The sequence below is a fragment of the Nerophis ophidion genome, linkage group LG02 (genome assembly GCF_033978795.1).
Source record: "Nerophis ophidion isolate RoL-2023_Sa linkage group LG02, RoL_Noph_v1.0, whole genome shotgun sequence".
NCBI classification, from domain to species: domain Eukaryota; kingdom Metazoa; phylum Chordata; class Actinopteri; order Syngnathiformes; family Syngnathidae; genus Nerophis; species Nerophis ophidion.
In genome coordinates this window covers 77,171,203-77,194,100 of record NC_084612.1, presented here as the reverse complement: position 1 = coordinate 77,194,100, position 22,898 = coordinate 77,171,203, and the positions used below count along the sequence as shown (strand labels likewise).

At 38.2% G+C, this 22,898-nt stretch overlaps 1 protein-coding gene across 2 annotated transcripts in view; it reads right to left on the bottom strand.

The window, feature by feature from the left end:
* mtss1 (MTSS I-BAR domain containing 1) overlaps positions 1-22,898 on the bottom strand; it is a 103,251-nt gene that overhangs the window by 16,787 nt on the left and 63,566 nt on the right. For both annotated transcript variants that reach the window (XM_061891948.1, XM_061891955.1), the window contains exons 7-10: positions 6,990-7,147; positions 6,804-6,911; positions 2,023-2,120; positions 1,864-1,939 (exon numbers count right to left, since the gene is read on the bottom strand). In XM_061891948.1, the coding sequence (XP_061747932.1) occupies positions 1,864-1,939; positions 2,023-2,120; positions 6,804-6,911; positions 6,990-7,147 (440 nt within the window). The remainder of the gene's footprint in view (positions 1-1,863; positions 1,940-2,022; positions 2,121-6,803; positions 6,912-6,989; positions 7,148-22,898) is intronic.

The following is a 22,898-nucleotide window of genomic DNA, read 5'->3' as shown; positions in this document are numbered from 1 at the left end:
TATAAATACATATATATACACACAAATACACAAACATACAGTATATTATATATATGTATATATATATAACACACACACACACACATACAGTATATATTATATATATAAATGTACACACATATATATATATACATACATACACACACATACATACATACAGTATATATATATATATATACACACACACACACACATACATATACATACAGTATGTATACACACATATACAGTATATTATATATATGTATATATACTGTATATATATATATATATATAACACACACACACACAGTATATATTATATATATAAATGTACACACATATATATATACATACATACACACACACACATACATACATACATACATACATATATATACACACACACACACATACATATTCATACATAAATATATACACACACACATACACATATATATATACACACACACACACACACACACATACATACATAAATATATACACACACACACATACGCATACATACATACATAAATATATACACATACATACATAAATACATACACATACACACATACATATATATATATACACATATATATATATATATTTATATATATATATATATGTAACTACATAGACGCAGATATATATTTACACACGTGTATATATACACATATACATACATATGTATGTAGTATGTATAGAAATATGTATATGTATTTATATACACATACATATATATATATATATATATATTTTAGGGGTGTAACGGTACACAAAAATTTCGGTTCGGTACGTACCTCGGTTTAGAGGTCACGGTTCGGTTCATTTTCGGTACAGTAAGAAAACAAACAAATATAATTTTTGGGGTTATTTATGTACCAAATTTGTAAACAATGGCTTTATCCTTTTAACATTGGGAACACTAAAATAATTCTGCCCACGTTAATCCACATCAAACTGCCTCAAGTTGTTGCTTTGATTAAATAAAATGACAAAACCTTTCTTCTACAAATAAAAAGTGCAACATTAAACAGTTTCAAGTCAACTCATCATGCTTGATTTATTACAGCATTTGGGAAGCCTGCAGTTGACTTTTATTATGTAAATGTTATATTTTTGTCAACATGTGATAGCAGGGACCCTGCCATTCAAAACTAGGCTGCTACATTACTAATGATTAATGTAACTATAGCTGAAAAATAGTACAATAGCAATAGGAGAGACTATTCATCCCTGAAATCTATGGCGTTCATGTTAGTTCATGTGAAATAACAGACAGACAGGGCTTTGCTGCCCCTAACACACACACACACACACACACACATCAAAATGAGCTAACGTAACGCTAAAAGCTAATGTCAACGGGCTCATAGTGATGTTTGTAATAGTTGTGACTGGAAAGTGTATTTTCTAATTTGGGGATAGTACGATGTCCGCTGCTAAACACGTCTGCTTGAGAATGAAGCATTTACAACATGCGTTCTGAATACGCACTGCTGATTGGCTTTGTATGTAACCAATCAGATGGTTGTGTGGGCAGGACAATGCTGGGTGCTCACTGCTCAGACAGAGGCAGAAAGCACAGCAGCTTTTTAAGACTTAGGATACAAACTCGTTCCATACACCCTCGTACCGAACCGAAACCCCTGTACCAAAACGGTTCAATACAAATATACGTACCGTTACACCCCTAATGTCCTGGTCCACAATTTACATGGGTCATAAAAATATCAATACTTATCGATATTGACCAATATAAACTTGTGATACAGATTACAGACATATATCGCCCAGTCCTACTTGAATATACTCATTATAAAGTAGTGTAATCCAAACAATTTGAGGTGTTTAAGGTGAGAGTGGAGGAGATGTTACCTGGAGGTGCACTCCATCCACGGCACAGCTGATAGAGTCCAGGGAAGGAACGTGTCTCACTGATCCCGACTGGTAACTAAGACGGCAGGAAAACAGCAAGCGCCAAGTATAAGCGTGTGGATGGAATGAAACACCTTCAAAGCAGTCCTGATTGGCTACCTGCTAACGCTGCTCTTCCTGGAAAGTGTGTTGCCAGGAGAGGCTGGAGGCGTCTGGTAGGCATAGCTGAAGTCAGACCCTTTCAGGTCCAGAATCACCTGACGAAGGACACAAATATGACATGCTTCACTTAAAACTTGATCTACAACTATCCCTTATTTAGTGAAATTCAAGACCAAAGTTGTATGTTTTTGGTAACACTTTATAGTATAGGGTAACATATTCTAAGTAACAAAGACTTCATTTAGAGTTATTTGGACATAGCTTGGTTGGTGGAGTGGCCGTGCCAGCAACTTGAGGGTTGCCGGTTCGATTCCCGCTTCCGCCATCCTAGTCACTGCCGCTGTGTCCTTGGGCAAGACACTTTACCCACCTGCTCCCAGTGCCACCCACACTGCTTTAAATGTCACTTAGATATTGGGTTTCACTATGTAAAGCGCTTTGAGTGACTCGAGAAAAGCGCTATATAATAAATGGGTTGTACTTGTATAGCGCTTTTCTACCTTCAAGGTACTCAAAGCGCTTTGACACTACTTCCACATTTACCCATTCACACACACATTCACACACTGATGGAGGGAGCTGCCATGCAAGGCGTTAACCAGCACCCATCAGGAGCAAGGGTGAAGTGTCTTGCTCAGGACACAACAGACGTGACGAGGTTGGTACTAGGCGGGGATTGAACCAGGGACCCTCGGGTGGCGCACGGCCACTCTCCCCACCGCCCCACGCCGTCCCCAATTAGTTTCCTCAGTTCCCAAACGTTTATTGAGTGTTGTAAAAAGAAAAGGTGATGTGACACAGTGGTGAACATGCCCTTTCCCAACTACTTTGGCACGTGTTGCAGCCATGAGACTCCAAGTTAATTATTATTTGCAAAAAAAAAAAAAAAAGTTTATGAGTTTGAACATCAAATATCTAACAATCACGGCGGCTCTTTCTTTACATTCTTCGACAAAGTCGGCTAATTTCTCATCAACGCTCTTTTCGGGGTTCGCGTTTGCCTCCATTTGCACTTTGTCGAAACCTAAATTCAAATTCACTTCACTAGGGGAACATATTCGAAATAATAGGTTAGGGTCAGGGTTAGAGGGTTAGGGCCATGCCGAATAAGGAATTAATTAGTACTTAATGACTAGATAAGAACCAATATGTTACTAATTTGCATGCTAATAAGCAACTAATTAATGGTGAATGTCGTAGTGGTTTGTGCAGCCCTTTGAGACACTAGTGATTTAGGGCTATATAAGTAAGCATTGATTGATTGATTGAACTATTTGCTAACAGTAGAAGAGCTGAAGTCAAACACAAATACAAACAGACGGAATAGAAATGGGAAGAGTAAATGAAACCACATTTCTAGGTATAATGATAATCGTAGGGAGGAAAAAATATGAGCCTATGAGCAGGCAGTTAGGAAAAAAGCTATTACAATTATTTCCAATTCACAACTCTTCCCTGAATATGGAACTCTGCCATCAGGGAGAAGACTCCGGGTCCCACTTTGCAAATCTAACCGCCTTAAATTATCATTTGTCCCAGCTTCCATTAAGCTGACCAACAATGTGCAATAGAATGTTAATACATAGGTTAGCACTTTTTTTTTTTAGCACATAGCACTTTAGAACTAAACACTTTAGTACACAGCACTTTATTCATGAGCTCTAGTGCAATGCACACTGGTACTTTATCTTTATCTCCATACTGTAGATTTTATGCCTACATCAAAGTGCCAGCCATGTCTATCAAGCTCCATGTTCTGATGTTTAGATGTTTAAATGTTAGTTGTCTGGTTGTGTCTGTGCTTGTGTTTTTGTTCTGTTGTTTTTGTGTAGTTTAAAGGGGAACATTATCAGCAGACCTATGCAAGCGTCAATATATACCTTGATGGTGCAGAAAAAAGACCATGTATTTTTTTAACCGATTTCCGAACTCTAAATGGGTGAATTTTGGCGAATTAAACACCTTTCTGTTTATCGCGCTGGAGGCGATGACGTCAGAATGTGACGTCGCCGAGGTAACACACCCGCCATTTTCATTTTCAACACATTACAAACACCGGGTCTCAGCTCTGTTATTTTCCGTTTTTTTTTTGACTATTTTTTGGAACCTTGGAGACATCATGCCTCGTGGGTGTGTTGTCGGAGGGTGTAACAACACTAACAGGGAGGGATTCAAGTTGCACCACTGGCCCGAAGATGCCAAAGTGTCTGCCGCCAGACCCCCATTGAATGTGCCAGAGTGTCTCCACATTTGACCGGCGATGCTAAGACAGACTTGGCACAGAGATGTATGGATAACCTGCAGATGCATTTGCAACGATTGTCAACGAAATCACAAAGGTGAGTTTTGTTGATGTTGACTGCCAGCTAATCGATGCTAACATGCTAATTACCGGCGGTGCTAAAGCAGACATGGCACAGAGATGTATGGATAACCTGCAGATGCATTTGCAACTATATTACGTTTCCTTCCACCCACATTTAATGCGAAACAAACACTTACCAATCGACGGATTTAAGTTGCTCCAGTGTCAAAGGATGCGAAAGTCCTGATCGTTTGGTCCGCACATTTTACCGGCGATGCTAACGCAGCTATTCGGCCATGCTATGGCTATGAATAGCGTCAATAGCTTCAGTTTCTTCTTCAATATTTTCATACTCCAACCATCTGTTTCAATACATGCGTAATCTGTTGAATCGCTTAAATCGCTGAAATCCGAGTTTGAATCCGAGCTAATGTCGCTATATCTTGCTGTGCTATTCCCATTGTTTGTTTACATTGGCAGCACTGTGTGACGTCACAGGGAAATGGCCAGTGTCTTCGCAGAGAGTCGAAAATAAGGCACTTTAAAGCTTTATTTAGGGATATTCCGAGACCGGTAATATTTTGAAAAAAAAATTTAAAAAAACACAACAAGCCACTGGGAACTGATTTTGATTGTTAACCCTTTTGAAATTGTGATAATGTTCCCCTTTAAGAAAGCAATGATGCACTGTGTCCAAGACAAATTTCCCCGCGGGGACAATAAAGTTGAACCTTAAACCTCGAATGATAAATTGAACTGGAAATCTTAAATGCAACATAAAGTAGCAAGAAACATGTCAATAATGAACAAAGCAAAACATGTTCCAGAGCAAAAATCACTTCATATTCTCTACTGCTCACCAGAGGTGGGTAGTAACGCGCTACATTTACTCCGTTACATCTACTTGAGTAACTTTTGGGATAAATTGTACTTCTAAGAGTAGTTTTTATGCAACATACTTTTACTTGAGTATATTTATAGAGAAGAAACGCTACTTTTACTCCGCTCCATTTATCTGCAATCAGGTCGCTACTCGCTACTTTTTTTTAATCGATCTGTTAATGCACGCTTTGTTTGTTTTGATTTTGTCAGACATGCAAGTAGGAACTACGCATGCTTGCGTTTCACCAATCAAATGCAGTCACTGGTGACGTTGGACCAATCAAACAGAGCCAGGTGGTCACGTGACCGTCACACGTAGAACCCGACATGTTGAAAAACTTATTGGGGTGTTACCATTTAGTGGTCAACTGTACGGAATATGTACTGTACTGTGCAATCTACTAATAAAAGTTTCAATCTATCAACCAATCAATCAAAAGTGTAAAGGAAAAAAGACACTTTTTATTTCAACCGTACTTCCCGTCAAAAGCCTAAAGACTGATCACACAGTTCCTGTCTTCACAATAAAAGTGCCGCTCCATCGCGCCTGCGCTAACAAAATAAGAGTCTCCGAAAGCCAGCGCAAACAAGCTAGCAAGCTACGGAGTTTGCCGCCAATGTATTTCTTGTAAAGTGTATAAAAACGAATATGGAAGCTGGACAAATAAGATGCCAAAAACCAACGACTTTCATGATGTATTAGACAGGAAGGAGGAACTTTTTTTCTCCTCCATTTGAAAACCGGGAAGTTATCAGCACAACTGTCTGATTCCAATCAATGCAAGTCATCAGAATCAGGTAATACACCAACTTATATTCTTGTCTTCATGAAAGATAGGAATCTATATGTTAAACATGCATGTAAATTCATTAAAACACCTTTAACGTGAACAAAAACCGCAAAATAAATATAAATTATATACTGTATATATAAATGTATATATATATATATATATATATATATATATATATATATACATATATGATATGTGTGTATGTATATATGAGGTAGATCACCTCGACTTGGTCATTTATTAAGTAATTGATAAACGTTGAAAAACGTATTGGAGTGTTACCATTTAGTGGTCAATTGTACGGAATATGTACTGTACTGTGCTATCTACTAATACAAGTTTCTATCAATCAATAAATGCCTACTGAGCCTATGGTGCTGTTAAGTTATTGTGGCTCAATTTGCCTTAATTTTAATTTTTTATTTTAATCTATTATCATTTAATATATAATATTGTTTAGTTGCTTAAGAGATATTCCTGGCTCTGAATTTGCTCATTGCTATTTTTATGTTTTTGTGCATTATTTGTTGCCGTAATCGGGTTACTCATCAGTTACTCAGTACTTGAGTAGTTTTTTCGCAACATACTTTTTACTTTTACTCAAGTAAATATTTGGGTGACTACTCCTTACTTTTACTTGAGTAATACATCTCTAAAGTAACAGTACTCTTACTTGAGTACAATTTCTGGCTACTCTACCCACCTCTGCTGCTCACTAGTGTAACATATCTTAGTTACTAGTGTAGAAATAATGGGAAAACAATTACAAAAGTTATGCTGTGATTTGAGAAAGGTACCTGCTCGCTGGCTGGTGGGAGTTTATTGGGCTCGGCTGTCAGGGCGGTGAGATCTTCCAGGATGGCCTGCAGGTGGGTCACCTCGCCCAGCATGTTGATCTCGTGGTCCTGAACAGGAAAAAGGGGGGCAGGAGGACCAAGGTCAGCCTCACATGTACAACTTCATCAAAGAATAAAAAGACTGACCAGCACGGGCTTCAGCATGCTCACGAAGCTGCAGTAGCGAGCTCTTTCCTCCACAAGCGCTCGGCACACGGCCCTCTTCTCCGTCTCTTCCAGGACGGCGTATCGTACGTTGACGTCCTGCAAGGCGCTGTCCAGCTGGCTGCGCACCTCGTCCTTGCCTGCAGACGTGCAGCACACACACACACACACACACACGTCAAACACACCCAGTGCACAAAGAGGATGTCCTGCATCAAATATGATCTGAATAAACATCGTCATATAAAGTAGTTTCAGCTGGTAAAGTTTACTGTCACTTGATCATTGTTATTGAATTCTACATCAATTCCAAACCCACTTGACGCATGTTTAGGACTGTTACTACCAGCAGGGGGCAGTCAAGACTGGAGTTGACACAAAAAAAGAAAACACACCAAGGGGCCTGATTTACTAAATAGAATAGAATGGACTTTATTGTCATTATATTTGCATGTAACGAGATTAAAAACTCCAACTTAAGGTGCGGTATTGGGAACAAATATGGTGTAAAATAAATAACACAAGAGGTATAACTAACAATTGAAACAGACTACTATTCAATAAAAATAATAAGCAATCCTGTACAACAGGGGTGCCCATTACGTCGATCGCGAGCTACCAGTCGACCGCGGGGGGTGTGTCAGTCGATCTCCAGCCAGGCTTTTTTTGAAAAATAGACCTAAAAATGAGTGATCATCTATCTTCACCAAGACGTCACTTAAATGACATTCACGGTACCGGAGGGTCTTGTGAGATGACGCTGGCTGCTGCAAGATCATTATTATGAAAATATGACCGAGAGGAAGGCGAGAAACACTTTTTATTTCAACAGACTCTCGCGCCGTACCTTCCGTCAAAACTCTAAAGGCCGACTGCACATTTCCTATCTTCACAATAAAAGCCCTGCTTCATGCTGCCTGCGCTAACTAAATACAGAGTCTCGGAAAACTGGCGTGCACAAGCGATCCCTCAGAAAGCTGGCGTGCACATCACTTGTGCACGCCAGCTTTCCGAGACTCTTATTTTGTTAGCGCAGGCAGCATGAAGCAGGGCTTTTATTGTGAAGATAGGAAATGTGCAGTCGGCCTTTAGAGTTTTGACGAAAGTCTGTTGAAATAAAAAGTGTTTCTCGCCTTCCTCTCTGTCATTTTTTCATAATAATGAACTGGCAGCAGCCAGCGTCATCTCACAAGACCCTCGGGTGCCGTGAATGTCAATCAAGCCAGCTACGGAATTTGCCGCCAATGTTTTTCTTGTAAAGTGTATGGAAGCTGGATGAATTAGATGCCAAAAACCAACCACTTTCATGTGGTATTGTACAGAAAGGACAACTTTTTTTCTCCTCCATTTGAAAATGTGGGCGTTATCATCATTACTGTCTGATTCCAATCAATGCAAGTCATCAGAATCAGGTAATACACCAACTTATATTCTTGTCTTCGTGAAAGAAAGACATCTATATGTGTTACACATGCTTGTATTATCATTAAACACATTTAACTTGTTTACAAAAATGTCTCTTTCATAAATAAATAAATATAAATATATATAAATGAGGTAGATCCCCTCGAGTTGGTCAACTGAAAAGTAGCTCGCCTGCAGAAAAAGTGTGGGCACCCCTGCTGTACAATATACAAAACACTATAGAAATACAAAATACTGTACAATATACAGAACAAGACAAGAGTACCAAAGTAATAAATAATCAGTGTCGGACGTATTGCACTGGAAGGGTAGTAGTATTGCACACTAAGGTTTTAGAGTAGGATATTGTATAGTGGTGAGTTATTATTATTATTATTATAAGTTAGAGTTGAACATGGGAAAGAAGCTGTCTCTGAGCCTGTTTGCTCTGGCTCTGATGCACCTGTAGCACGTGCCTGATGGTAGCAGGCCGAGCAGGTGGAAGCCAGGGTGTGTGCTGTCTTTGGTGTTTTTTGCTTTCTTGAGGCAACGGGAGTTGTGTAAGTCCTTCAGGGAGGGCAGGGGACAGCCGATGATTTTTTTGTGCATACTTGATGGTATAAAGGTGGTACTAAAACATGTGCAAACCTGATAGCCCCCGCAAAGCTGATCTACTAAACGTGGGCAAAGTGGATTGCATCTGATAAGTGAGCAGAATAAGGCGTGCAATCCATTTGGTATCTCATTAATATGCAAAGTGTATGATGATCATCAAAAACAACAACAATATAAGGAGGTAAAAATGCTAATATAATTATCACGGTGTGATGTGATTTATCAACACTCATCAGCGCTTTGCGAGCACTATTTAGTGTTTCTTTTAGCCCGTGTCGGAAAGACGTGCAAACGGACAACCGGCCTGCAGGATCGCAGCTCGAGCTGCACAGACGATAATCCTCCACCCTACATGTGTGTCAACATTTTGAGGGTCAGAAATGGGTTGTACTTGTATAGCGCTTTTCTACCTTCAAGGTACTCAAAGCGCTTTGACACTACTTCCACATTTACCCATTCACACACACATTCACACACTGATGGAGGGAGCTGCCATGCAAGGCGCCAACCAGCACCCATCAGGAGCAAGGGTGAACTGTCTTGCTCAGGACACAACGGACGTGACGAGGTTGGTTCTAGGTGGGATTTGAACCAGTGACCCTCGGGTTGCGCACGGCCACTCTCCCACTGCGCCACGCCGTCCCTAATAATAATAAAAATAAAAAATACCCGACATATTATCTATTCAGCAACATCCTTTTATAATTGTGTAGTTCCTAGAGGACTTATGGGGCTGATTAAAAAAATTAAATTGATGTGCTTTGGTGTACTTATTTTTTTAATGATGTTCCTTTTTCCCCCCACATAGAATATATATATTTAATAAAATGTCTCATATGAAAAAAAAACTAAGTACCGTATTTCCTTGAATTGCCGCCGGGTAGATAGTATGCGCCTGCCTAGAATTACTGTCGGGTCAAACTCGTTTCGCAAAATGATTAGCGCATGCTTAGCATTACCGCCGGCTCAGGATTAACGCTGGGTCAAACTTGTTTCGCAAAATATTATTTTTTAATTGCGCATGCCTAGAATTTCCGCCGGGTCAAACTCGTCACGTCACGAGTGACACTTCACCTGTCATCATTTTCAAAATGGAGGAGGCTGATTTCAATCATTTGAAATCGCATAAAGGGAAGAAGATTAAGAGCTATTCAGTAGGATTTAAGCTCCAAGCTATTGAATATGCTAAAAAGAACAGTAAGCAGCTATGTTTTATTAATATACCGTAGCTGCGTGTGTCAAATATGAGTCATTAAATGAATCCCGCCTACTGGTGGTAGAGGGCGCTAGTGATCCTTCTTGCGACTACTCGGCTGCAGAAGAAGTGACAACAAGCAGCAAGAGTGAGCAGCGATCATTTATTTTTTTCCTCTCGCTTGCACTTTTAACATGGAGGATTACATATCTAAAATAAAACAGTTTTCTAAACTGGACTTTCAATGGAAGCAGGAGGTAATAAAGGAAGATCTCCATCCAGACAGAGAGACTTTTAAAACCGAAGAAAGATAAGGAAGACTTCTATAAACAAGTTATCGATGCTTTTGATCAGAAGGAGCTGTGCATGGACTTCATTTATAAGTAAAGGTAAGACCATAATAACGTTTTTTTTATTAAATGTGCTTTTCATGATGGTATCCTTACATCACACTTAAATTTATAAGCACAGGCCTAAATTTACGGCATGCCTTGGGTAAGCGCCGGAGTGAGAAGAGGTTTTAAATTAATTAGCGCCCCGGCGGCAATTCAAGGAAATACGGAAAATCATTGGGGCGTTATGTCTTTTGAGGCTAAATGCGCTAGTCCTCATGGGAAATGGGGTCTTCTTTCTGGCAAAACACTACCGCTTCGGTCCACTGGCGCCGCCAAAATCAACCAAAACTGAAAAGTTCTTAAGCGGCGTTTTAAACAACGTCAAAACTAAGTCAACGTCTTTCTTACTTGCATGGACAAAGAAACAGCACAACCTGGACAGTCAAAAACAAGCACGCGCACAAACACACACACACACACACACACACACACACACACACACACACACACACACACACACACACACACACACACACACACACACACACACACACACACACACACACACACACACACACACACACACAGAGCAGACATTGTGTTAGAAAGTTGGACTAAGCCTGTGCGTGAGAGCACGGGCAGGTCAGCGGGATCATTTTCACACTAGCAACAGAAGCTCAGTGTTACTTATCTGCCCCAGGTCTGGCCTCCGTGGAAACACACACATAATGTACAGTTGTGGCTGCAGTGCTGCAACAGCGCAAAGATGTGAACTGAGAAGAAGTGTGACTGGTTCCAGTTTGGAGGAGATGCCTCTTAGCACCACATTCAACATGGTATCCCTGTTGAATGTGTGAGGACTGTAAACAACCGGAGGCACTCGGAGCATAGAAGTTGATGCAAGGTAACCTCATTAGAAGCACTTTCTTTGGCCGTAAACAAGCTCGTTTGCATTCCTGACGCTCGCGCATGGGTCCAGCTCGCCTCAGGCTGCCTAAATCACACTCCTGGTGGACAGTCTCTTCTCCACAGAGACAATAAATCAGAAGATGTGATCACTGAACTATGATTGAGATGCTGGCATGTCCAAGATGAACCATACTTGCCAACCTTGAGACGTCCGATTTCAGGAGGTGGGGGGGTGAGGGGCGTGGTTAAGAGGGGAGTATATTTGAAGTTAGAATTCACCGGTCAAGTATTTCATATATATATATATATATATATATATATATATATATATATATATATATATATATTAGGGATGCACCGATTAATCGGTAACCGAATATATTCGGCCGAATATGGCAAAAAAAGCCACATTCGGCCTTCGGTGGAATGAGTTAAAAGCAAGGCCGAATAGTGGCGTGTGACGCAAAGACGCAATTTTTTGACGCGGTGACGCAATCAACCAACGTGCAGTGTTAAATTTAAATTGTTTTATACATAGTTAGTTTCCTTCTTTTTATTCTGAAGCTGAAGTACTGTTATTGACTAATCTTTTCTGGCCTGGGATATGTTGTGTACCTGTATAAGTGTATGAGGTTACAAGCACACACTTATTGAGATTTAGTGGGGCCTCTGTTTACATTATTAGCCTGTTGTGTAGGCTACCTGTATAAGTGTATGAGGTTACAAGCACACACTTAATTGAGATTTACTTGAGCCTTCTGTTTACATTATTAGCATATCTACTGTGGCTAAGCAGACTTTTGCCAAAAGGACAATAATTCATTTGTTGTGGGTTTATCCACTTTAATGCACTTTATTTTTTTTTTGGAATGCATGTTTTTTTTAAGGCCTAATATAAATGAAAAACTTTGTGCTTTTTTTGAAAAGCAAAGGCTACTGGAATATTAAAAAAATGTCAATATTCAATAAAAAATGACTTTATTTGAAAAACACGTCTAAATATTTATTCTAGGCTATTTATGCAATATAAAAAAGTTGTGAAAAACTGCATTTATTATTCGGTATTTGGTATTCGGCCTTTGGCCAAGCGCTCAAATTTTATTCGGTTTCGGCTTCGGCCACAAATTTTCATTTCGGTGCATCCCTAATATATATATATATATGTATATATATATATATATATATATATATATATATATATATATATATATATATATATATATATATATATATATATATATATATATATATATATATATATATATATATATATATATATATATATATATATATATATATATATATATATGTGTGTGTGTGTGTGTGTGTGTGTGTGAAAAAAATCACAAGACTACATCTCTACAGAGCTGTTTCATGAGGGGTTCCCTCAATCAAAACAATATCCTGATGATTGAGGGAACCCCTCATGAAACAGTTCCGTAGAGATGAAGTAGTCTTGTGATTTTTCCCACACATACATATATTGCGCTCTACCACGGTATTGAGCACTATTCTCTGGATAATCTAATTAAGACATATATATATATATATATGTATATATGTATATATATATATATATATATATATATATATACATATATATATACGTATATATATATATATATCCTGAAAATATGCAAACAAAACTGTGTTTGGATCGTTGATACTTCAAACTTGCATAAATGAATCTTAAGGAATATAACATAACTTGGCTTCTGAGAGCTTCAAAATGTAATGAATAGAATGCTAAAGTTGTTGATAAACAAGCAATTATTTTAATAATTAAATAAGGTCATTTTAAATTACTTATGGTAATTTAAAATTAATTACTTCAAATATGTTTATTTTAATGTATAATTCTATGGCTGGATGTAAGGAGGAGTCAGAAAAAATACAAAATACAATTAATTTTGATGTTTTCAGCAAAATGTAGTATAAATTTATTTATTTATTTATTTTTAGGTAAGATAAACATAATACAATTTATGTCTGACTCTTACCATAATATGTTAGGTTAACATAGCAGGCACCTTCTCAGTTGGTTATTTATGCCTCATATAACCTACACTTATTCAGCCTGTTGTTCACTATTCTTTATTTATTTTAAATTGCTTTCAAATGTCTATTCTTGGTGTTGGGTTTTATCAAATAAATTTCCCCCAAAAAATGCGACTTATACTCCGGAGCGACTTGTACTCCCAAAAATACGGTACATGCTGTATCGGGACAGACCCATTGAGAGTTTGAGCAGAAATCTGTTGTATAGGAATTAACGATACACCATAAAACATTAACAAAATGCTGTCACATGAATGGTTATTAAAGTACTTACTTTGTGGAATGAAAAAACACAAGTAATATAAAAAAAACATGGTGATTACTTTTTGATCTCAATATAAAACACAAAGCAGTTTGGCTCCAATATCAAGCTTTGTTCTCAACCACCATGTACTTCTCAGTGCAAGTTTGACAAACAAAAATAAACAGGAGTGATAGCTCTCACATCTTATAGGCAATCTTTGTGCCTCACCGACAACTCGGCCTGCATTCAATTCAATGAAATGACAAAACATTTAGCTAGTATAAACCGTGACTGCGTGGGTTCCCTCCGGGTACTCCGGCTTCCTCCCACCTCCAAAGACATGCACCTGGGGATAGGCCCCTCCCACTTCCAAAGACATGCACCTGGGGATAGGTTGATTGGCAACACTAAATGGTCCCTAGTGTTTGAATGTTGTCTATCTGTGTTGGCCCTGAGATGAGGTGGCGACTTGTCCAGAGTGTACCCCGCCTTCCGCCCGATTGTAGCTGAGATAGGCGCCAGCGCCCCCCGTGACACCAAAAGGAAATAAGCGGTAGAAACTGGATGGATGGATGGAAATGTTATTGGAACACTAATAGTTTTATCAGTGAGAATCCCCGTAAACAAACGACAGACTTTATAAAAAAAGTTGTGGCAACGTTCCCGCCGCATCGCCTGTGGCATGCCAACTCTCAGTCCCAGCAGAAACCGCAACATCAAATATTTTTGTCCCACAACAGCACCGAGACTCCACAGATGTAGAAGCGTTTAAAATGAAGTAAAACGAAGCGATCGGCTCCGTTTACTCGGAGGTAACATTTTCACAGCAAAGTCCGTGTAGTCGCCGCCATGTTTTAAGCGGCTGCGGCGCTTCGGTTAAGCGGGGAGTAAGCATTGTTGCCTAAAATGCATTAATGAATGAAGTTTTTCTGTAATAAAACATTTAAACGGTATTACTAACCGTCTGGAATTTTACCGCGGTTTATCATTATACTGTTTGTTTACAACAGGGTTCACCAACGCGGTGCCCGCGGGCACCAGGTCGCCCGTAAGGACCAGATGAGTCGCCCGCTGGCCTGTTCTAAAAATAGCTCAAATAGCAGCACTTACCAGTGAGCTGCCTCTATTTTTTAAATTGTATTTATTTACTAGCAAGCTGGTCTCGCTTTGCTTGACATTTTTAATTCTAAGAGAGACAAAACTCAAATAGAATTTGAAAATCCAAGAAATATATTTAAAGACTTGGTCTTCACTTGTTTAAATAAATTCATTTGTTTTTCTACTTTGCTTCGTATAACTTTCAGAAAGACACTTTTAGAGAAAAATACAACCTTGAAAATTATTTTAGGGTTTTTAAACACTTATACCTTTTTACTTTTTAAATTCCTTCCTCTTCTTTCCTGACAATTTAAATCAATGTTCAAGTAAATACATTTTTTTATTGTAAAAAATAATTAATACATTTTAATTTAATTCTTCATTTTAGCTTCTGGTTTTTTGAAGAAGAATATTTGTTAAATATTTCTTCAAACTTATTATGATTAAAATTTTTAAAAAATATTCTGGAAAATCTAGAAAATCTCTAGAATCACATTTAAATATTATTTCAAAGTCTTTTGAATTTCTTTTAAAATTTTTGTTCTGGAAAATCTAGAAGAAATAATGATTTGTCTTTGTTAGAAATATAGCTTGGTCCAATTTGTTATATATTCTAACAAAATGCAGATTGGATTTCAACCTATTTAAAACATGTCATAAAAATTCTAAAATTAATCTTAATCAAATTACTAATGATGTTCCACGAATTTTTATTTATTTTTTCAAAAAGATTCGAATTAGCTAGTTTTTCTCTTCTTTTTTTCGGTTGAATTTTGAATTTTAAAGAGTCGAAATTGAAGATAAACTATGTTTCAAAATGTTATTTTCATTTTTTTCCTGTTTTCTCCTCTTTTAAACCGTTCAATTACGGTAAGTGTTTTTTTCATCATTTATTCTCTACAAAAAACCTTCCGTAAAAGGAAAAAAAATGTACGACGGAATGACAGACAGAAATACTCACACATACTTATATATATATATATATATATATATATATATATATATATATATATATACATATATATATATATATATATATATGTATTTATTAAAGGTAAATTGAGCAAATTGGCTATTTTCTGGCAGTTTATTTAAGTGTGTATCAAACTGGTAGCCCTTTGCATTATTCAGTACCCCAGAAGTAGGTCTTGCTTTCAAAAAGGTTGCTGAGCCCTGCTTTAAAGTCACATTCCTATACCAATGTTTCCATCATATCCCACACTAAATGATTAAAGAGAGAGTCATTGTTTGTTGTAGCAGTCAATAAAGGAGTGGACCGCAGATTTTGGAAAGGAGTTCAATCACGAGGTGGATCAAAGGCTTTATTTTTATTTTTACTTCACTTTGACATTATACTCATTAAAGGTTAAATTGCCTGTAATGAAAAAGCGAAGAAAAAAAAAGGCAACCATGATACCATCAGATTTTAAAAAGGTCAATTTATTGGCTTTGTTGGGGATCAATAGTCCTTACAGTCAAGTATAGATATAATTTGGGTTGTCAAAGTTAACGCGATAACTATAAGTTCTTTTAATGCCACTCAATTTGTTAGCGCGCGATTAACTCCTTTTTGACCCTTGGTCCATTCCGTAGCATGGGAGATGTAAGGTTCAGTTACTATTGAGTCACAAGCGGGAAAATAGCGAGCAAAAACATACAAAAAAAAAGGGTACATTATGGAAATCCTGTGTCCGAAGACTATTTGTCTTCCATGGCTGTGAGACGACATCACTGAAGTAACTGCCTGCTTGCAGAGAGCTGGAACTTTACTTCCGTGTTTGGATTACAGTTGAGGGCTTTGTTAACACACTGTACTGCAGATTGTTGCACCAATTGCTTTAGTAAAATGGAATAAAAGCTCAGCAGAAAAGAAAAACGGTAAGCAGGAAGTCTAGAGTCAGTTTTAATGAAGACTTTCACGTCATCAAAACATGTCAAGACACCTCTTTTCATACCAATCACACACTCCTGGCTCCACAATAATAGCGTGACGCTCCAAATCCGGTCTAACTACCACAACAGACTGAACAATTGTATTACAACGCAATCATGCTTTGCCGATTATGCTCTGTAATGTAATCTGTGATCATGTTTTCTGGCAGATTGAAATAAAGTGAATAGTCTTTTATAACCTGTTATGATGGATAGTCCGCAATTATAGATGGTTAAGCGGGTTGAATATTACATTACATAAACAGAGAAGGTTAAGATGTATCCATGCAGCGATATGATTACCATTAACTTGTACGACATGCAGAGTACAAAATATCAGAAGCATTTATTCAGGTATAACTATCACAGACTACATTACATATATTTTGTACAACGTGCAGAGTACAAAATATCAGAAGCATTTATTCAGGTATAACTATCACAGACTACATTACAAAATATCAGAAGCATTTATTCAGGTATAACTATCACAGACTACATTACAAAATATCAGAAGCATTTATTCAGGTATAACTATCACAGACTACATTACATATATTTTGTACAACGTGCAGAGTACAAAATATCAGAAGCATTTATTCAGGTATAACTATCACAGACTACATTACAAAATATCAGAAGCATTTATTCAGGTATAACTATCACAGACTACATTACAAAATATCAGAAGCATTTATTCAGGTATAACTATCACAGACTACATTACATATATTTTGTACAACGTGCAGAGTACAAAATATCAGAAGCATTTATTCAGGTATAACTATCACAGACTACATTACAAAATATCAGAAGCATTTATTCAGGTATAACTATCACAGACTACATTACAAAATATCAGAAGCATTTATTCAGGTATAACTATCACAGACTACATTACCAAACATCTTTGACGAATAAAGCACGATCGTAACAATCCACATTTTGTGTGATTGATGTGCGAAACTGGTATCTAAACACGGCGTAGCTCCTCTCTTATAAATGCAAGTGCTCCTACAGCAGGAGTACAAATTCTGTAATTCTACACAATCTGGCAAGACACCAATACACTTCAGGTGTATTTTTGAGTTGTTTGAAAAATCACATCGTTTAAAAAAAAAAAAAAGCTTTTCAATGAAGCAAACTACCGTAATTTCCGGAGTATAAATCGCTCCGGAGTATAAGTCACACTTGAGTACAAGTCGCATTTTTTGGGGAAAATCACTTGATAAAAAACAACACCAAGAATAGACATTTGAAAGGCAATTTAAAATAAATAAAGAATAGTGAACAACAGGCTGAATAAGTGTAGGTTATATGAGGCATAAATAACCAACTGCTATGTTAACCTAACATATTATGGTAAGAGTCGTTCAAATAACTATAACATATAGAACATGCTATAATTGAATTGGTGAAAAAAAGAGGCTCTATAACGGAACCTTGAGGAACACTATGAGTAGAACTAAAGAAGTTGAACAAATGACTACTGACTGCATCTGAAGTACGCAAGTTACTGCAACATCTTAGTTACATAAATCCGATCACGAAAAGAAAATGTAAGTTCCAAAAATGTGAGGACTGAAAGGGGTGCCTTGAGGAACACCTCGGTTATGTAAATCACACGTTTAGATCCCAGTGTTTTATGTTTGCTAGCCAAGTTAAAATTTCAATGCAAGGATCTGCCAATGTGTTTAGACTGGTCCAAGTTCTTCTTTACAACACAACACTCTAGTCTTTATATGGATTTGCTGCAAAAATTTTGGTCTTCCAAGTTTTAACTGAAGTCAGGCGGCATCCGTTTGATAGCCGAAAGTATGAAAAAGAGAGAATCTAAAACGGAACCTTGTGGAACACCATGAGTAGAACTTCAGAAATTGAACAAATGACTACTAACTGCATCTGAAGTACGCAAGTTACAGCAACACCTTAGTTGTATAAATTCGATCACAAAGAGAAAATGTAAGTTCCAAAAATGGGGCGGTATAGCTCGGTTGGTTGAGTGGCAGTGCCAACAACTTGAGGGTTCCAGGTTCGATCCCCGCTTCCGCCATCCTAGTCACTGCCGTTGTGTACTTGGGCAAGACACTTTACCCACCTGCCCGCAGTGCCACCCACACTGGTTTAAATGGAACTTAGATATTGGGTTTCACTATGTAAAAGCGCTTTGAGTCACTGGAGAAAAGCGCTATATAAATATAATTCACTATAACTTTACCAAACAATCTGTCACTCCTAATCCACGAATCCCATGAAATCTCAGGGTTTTCCACACATTAATTTATTTGTGGTGGCCCGCCACGGAAGAATTACGGCCGCCACAAATAAAAATTTAAATTTAAAAAAAATATATATATTTTTTGGGGCTTTTGACTCGCTCGACCGCTCATAAAAACAATGGGACTCTGTCTGTGAATGGAGCTTGTAGTTACATATTATAAAAATATGTAAATATAAATAATATGTACATAAAGTGTTGGAATTATATTCCAACTTCGCGTTCTTCTTGGTCATCGCTCGCCGCCACCACAAATAGATGCCTGACCTGTGGGAAACACTGAATCTTATACGTCTAGTCTCTTACATGAATGAGCTAAATATTATTATTTGATATTTTACGGTAATGTGTTAATCATTTCACACATAAGTCGCTCCTGAGTATAAGTCGCACCTCCGGCCAAACTATGAAAAAAAACTGCAATTTATAATCCGAAATATACGGTACATGTACACACATTATTAGTACATGTATGTACATAACTTACAAAATACCTCTCTGTACGAAAATGTAAAAATAGAGAAAAAGGCATCATATGTTAAAAAATCTGACACTATTTATAAAGAAAAACACAAAAATTTTGTCTTTAAATATATAGATAACATTTATCTATGGAGCATTGTTATTAAACATTACAAATGACATGATAGCATCGTGTTCACACTCCAACACTGTTTTACCAAACATAGTAAATAATCATGATTAATAATCGTGATTTCAATATTGATAAAAAAATAATCTTGATTATTATGTTTGAATGAATGAATGAAATATATTGTCCATAATGGTGTAACTATGTGTAAGACTTGACCTCGTACATGAACACTATTTTTATCTATATGATCAGAGCTGGATGCAATCTTACTTGGAGGGGAGGAAACAGGTGGTAGAGGTGAATGGCACCATGTCCCCTCCCCTCTCAGTAAACTGTGGAGTCCCCCAAGGCAGTATACTAGGACCAAGACAGTATATTAGGACCTTTACTGTTCCTAATATACGTAAATGTCACACCATCAGCATGACACTGTGAATTGTTCCTGTTTGCGGATGACTCGGCCCTGCTGGTATCCGGCAAGGACAAGTCACAGGTGGAACAAATCCTCAGTGCTGAACTCCTTAATATTTGCACCTGGCTCGCTGACAACAAGCTATCCATACACTTAGGTAAAACGGAATCCATCCTATTTGGGTCCCATATCAAACTTAAGAAGGTCAGTGACTTGACTATAAAAGTGGGTGACATTGTTATCACCAGGAAAGATGAGATCACCTACCTAGGTTCCATTCTAGAGGCTAATCTTTCCTGTGATAAAATGGCAACCAAGGTGATCAAAAAGGTCAACCAAAGAACGAGATTCCTCTACAGAATCTCCTCTCTGGTCAACAAAAGCACCTTGAGGATTCTAGCGGGAACTCTCATTCAACCCTTCTACGATTACGCTTGCACCTCCTGGTACCCCAGCACCTCCAAAACCCTCAAATCTAGACTCCAAACATCCCAGAATAAGCTATTCCGGTTACTTTTAGACCTCCACCCCAGATCACACCTCAATCCAACCCACTTCTCCAAAGTGGGCTGGCTCACGGTGGAGGACAGTGTCAAACAATTTGCACTGAGCCTGGTCTATAAAATCCGCTACACCTCCTTGATACCGAAGTACATGTCAAACTACTTCCTTAACGTAAATGACCGCCATAACCACAACACCAGGGGGAGCTCCACAAACCACGTTAAACCCAGATTCTGATCAAACAAAGGTCTTAACTCATTTTCTTTCTATGCCACATCAATGTGGAATGCACTCCCAACAGGTATAAAAGTAAGTCCATCTCTATATTCCTTCAAAACCGCTCTAAAACAACACCTCCAGGCAACTTCAACACTTTAATAATACCCTCCTCCATTCACATCCCATCTCCACGGATTATAAACAACTCAAATGTACTTCTAATGTATATACTTGTTCTTATGCTATGTGAACTCACTATGGTCTCTGCTGGCTGTACATATCCTACTAAATAAGACCTACACTGTTTCAATGTCCACATTTCTCTGTTGATGCAATTGTTGATGACTGAAGTTCTGATATCAACCAAAGCTCCTCATCCCACCCCCCGGATTGTAAATAATGTAAATAATTCAATGTATATACTATGATGATTAACTTGTATATATTTGTACCATGAATTGATGAAGGTGGACCCCGACTTAAACAAGTTGAAAAACTTATTGGGGTGTTACCATTTAGTGGTCAATTGTACGGACTATGTACTGTACTGTGCAATCTACTAATAAAAGTATCAATCAATCAATCAAAAAGTGCGGTTGTGCTTATGTCCATGCAAATATTTCTAATTTATTTTTTAATTAATGTTACAATTTTGCGACTTATATTCGTAAAAATACGGTAATTGTCCAGTCATGGTAATAAAAACTTGAAAAGTATCTGTCTGGGGTACAATTATTAAGAATGAAAAACTATATCTATCTGCGATGAACCGCGATGAATTTTGAGTTAACTATGAACAAACTGGGATTCATCGCTGTTAAATATTGTAATCTTTTTGACAGCTCTAAATATAATACGAGGCCTCGCTCAGAAACCTTTCAGTTTCCCAATAGAAGTCTCCGCTGTGGTTCAGTCCGTTTTTTTCCAAATGGTCACGGCTTGTATAATCAACCATTGAGCAGATCGATTAAATGCTAAACATTTATTTAGCTAAACGCCAACTGAAGCAACAGTGGTGTGCAATACTTTATCAGCCTGTTTTGCGGTGGCTCGATCTCGCCCATTCAAACGTACATCATTTGAATTAAGATGATATTAATATTGTTCCACATCCACATAAGTTAGCGGTCACCACATTTCAGCGGCCTGCCTTCACTCCTCCTGTAATCTGCGTCTCGCTCTGAGCAACTTGAGACGCTGGTCTGAAGTGGTTGCACACCACATAATGACAGAGCGTGAGAACACACACACACACACACACACACACACACACACACACACACACACACACACACACACACACACACGTATTTGTTACCTTCTTGAGACCTCCGAATAATAAAGTTAAAAGTAGCAATGAATGTCGCACGCACGCACACACACACACACACACAAACACACACACACACACACACGTATTTGTTACCTTCTTGAGACCTCCGAATACTAAAGTTAAAAGTAGCAATGAATGTCGCACGCACGCACGCACATTTTTTATTTTTCAATAAGTCTCTCAGTTGCTTTCCAGCCATTGTCTTTTTCTCTTTCGTTCTCGCTCACGCTCTGGCTCCAGCCCCAATCCCGTCTCTCCTCCTGGCTGTTACTTCCAAACAGAGCGACAGGTGATTTAGATAACAAGGCCCAGCTGGGCCATCTAGGCACCTGTCGCTGATTTCGAGGCCGGTCCAACACCCCACTTCGCTGCAGGCCGCAGGCCACGCCCCCTCCACAGTTAGCTTCAGAACACCATTGTTACTACAAATAATAAGAGACCTATTATACTCTAGGAATGTTGGTCTTTTTATGAGGTCTTTATGAGGGGCCGTTAGGGACATTATTACTGGGGACGGCGTGGCGCAGTGGAAGAGTGGCCGTGCGCAACCTGAGGGTCCTTGGTTCAATCCCCCCCTAGTACCAACCTCCTCACGTCCGTTGTGGCCTTGAGCAAGACACTTCACTCTTGCTCCTGATGGGTGCTGGTTAGCGCCTTGCATGGCAGCTCCCTCCATCAGTGTGTGAATGTGTGTGTGAATGGGTGAATGTGGAAGTAGTATCAAAGCGCTTTGAGTACCTTGAAGGTAGAAAAGCGCTAT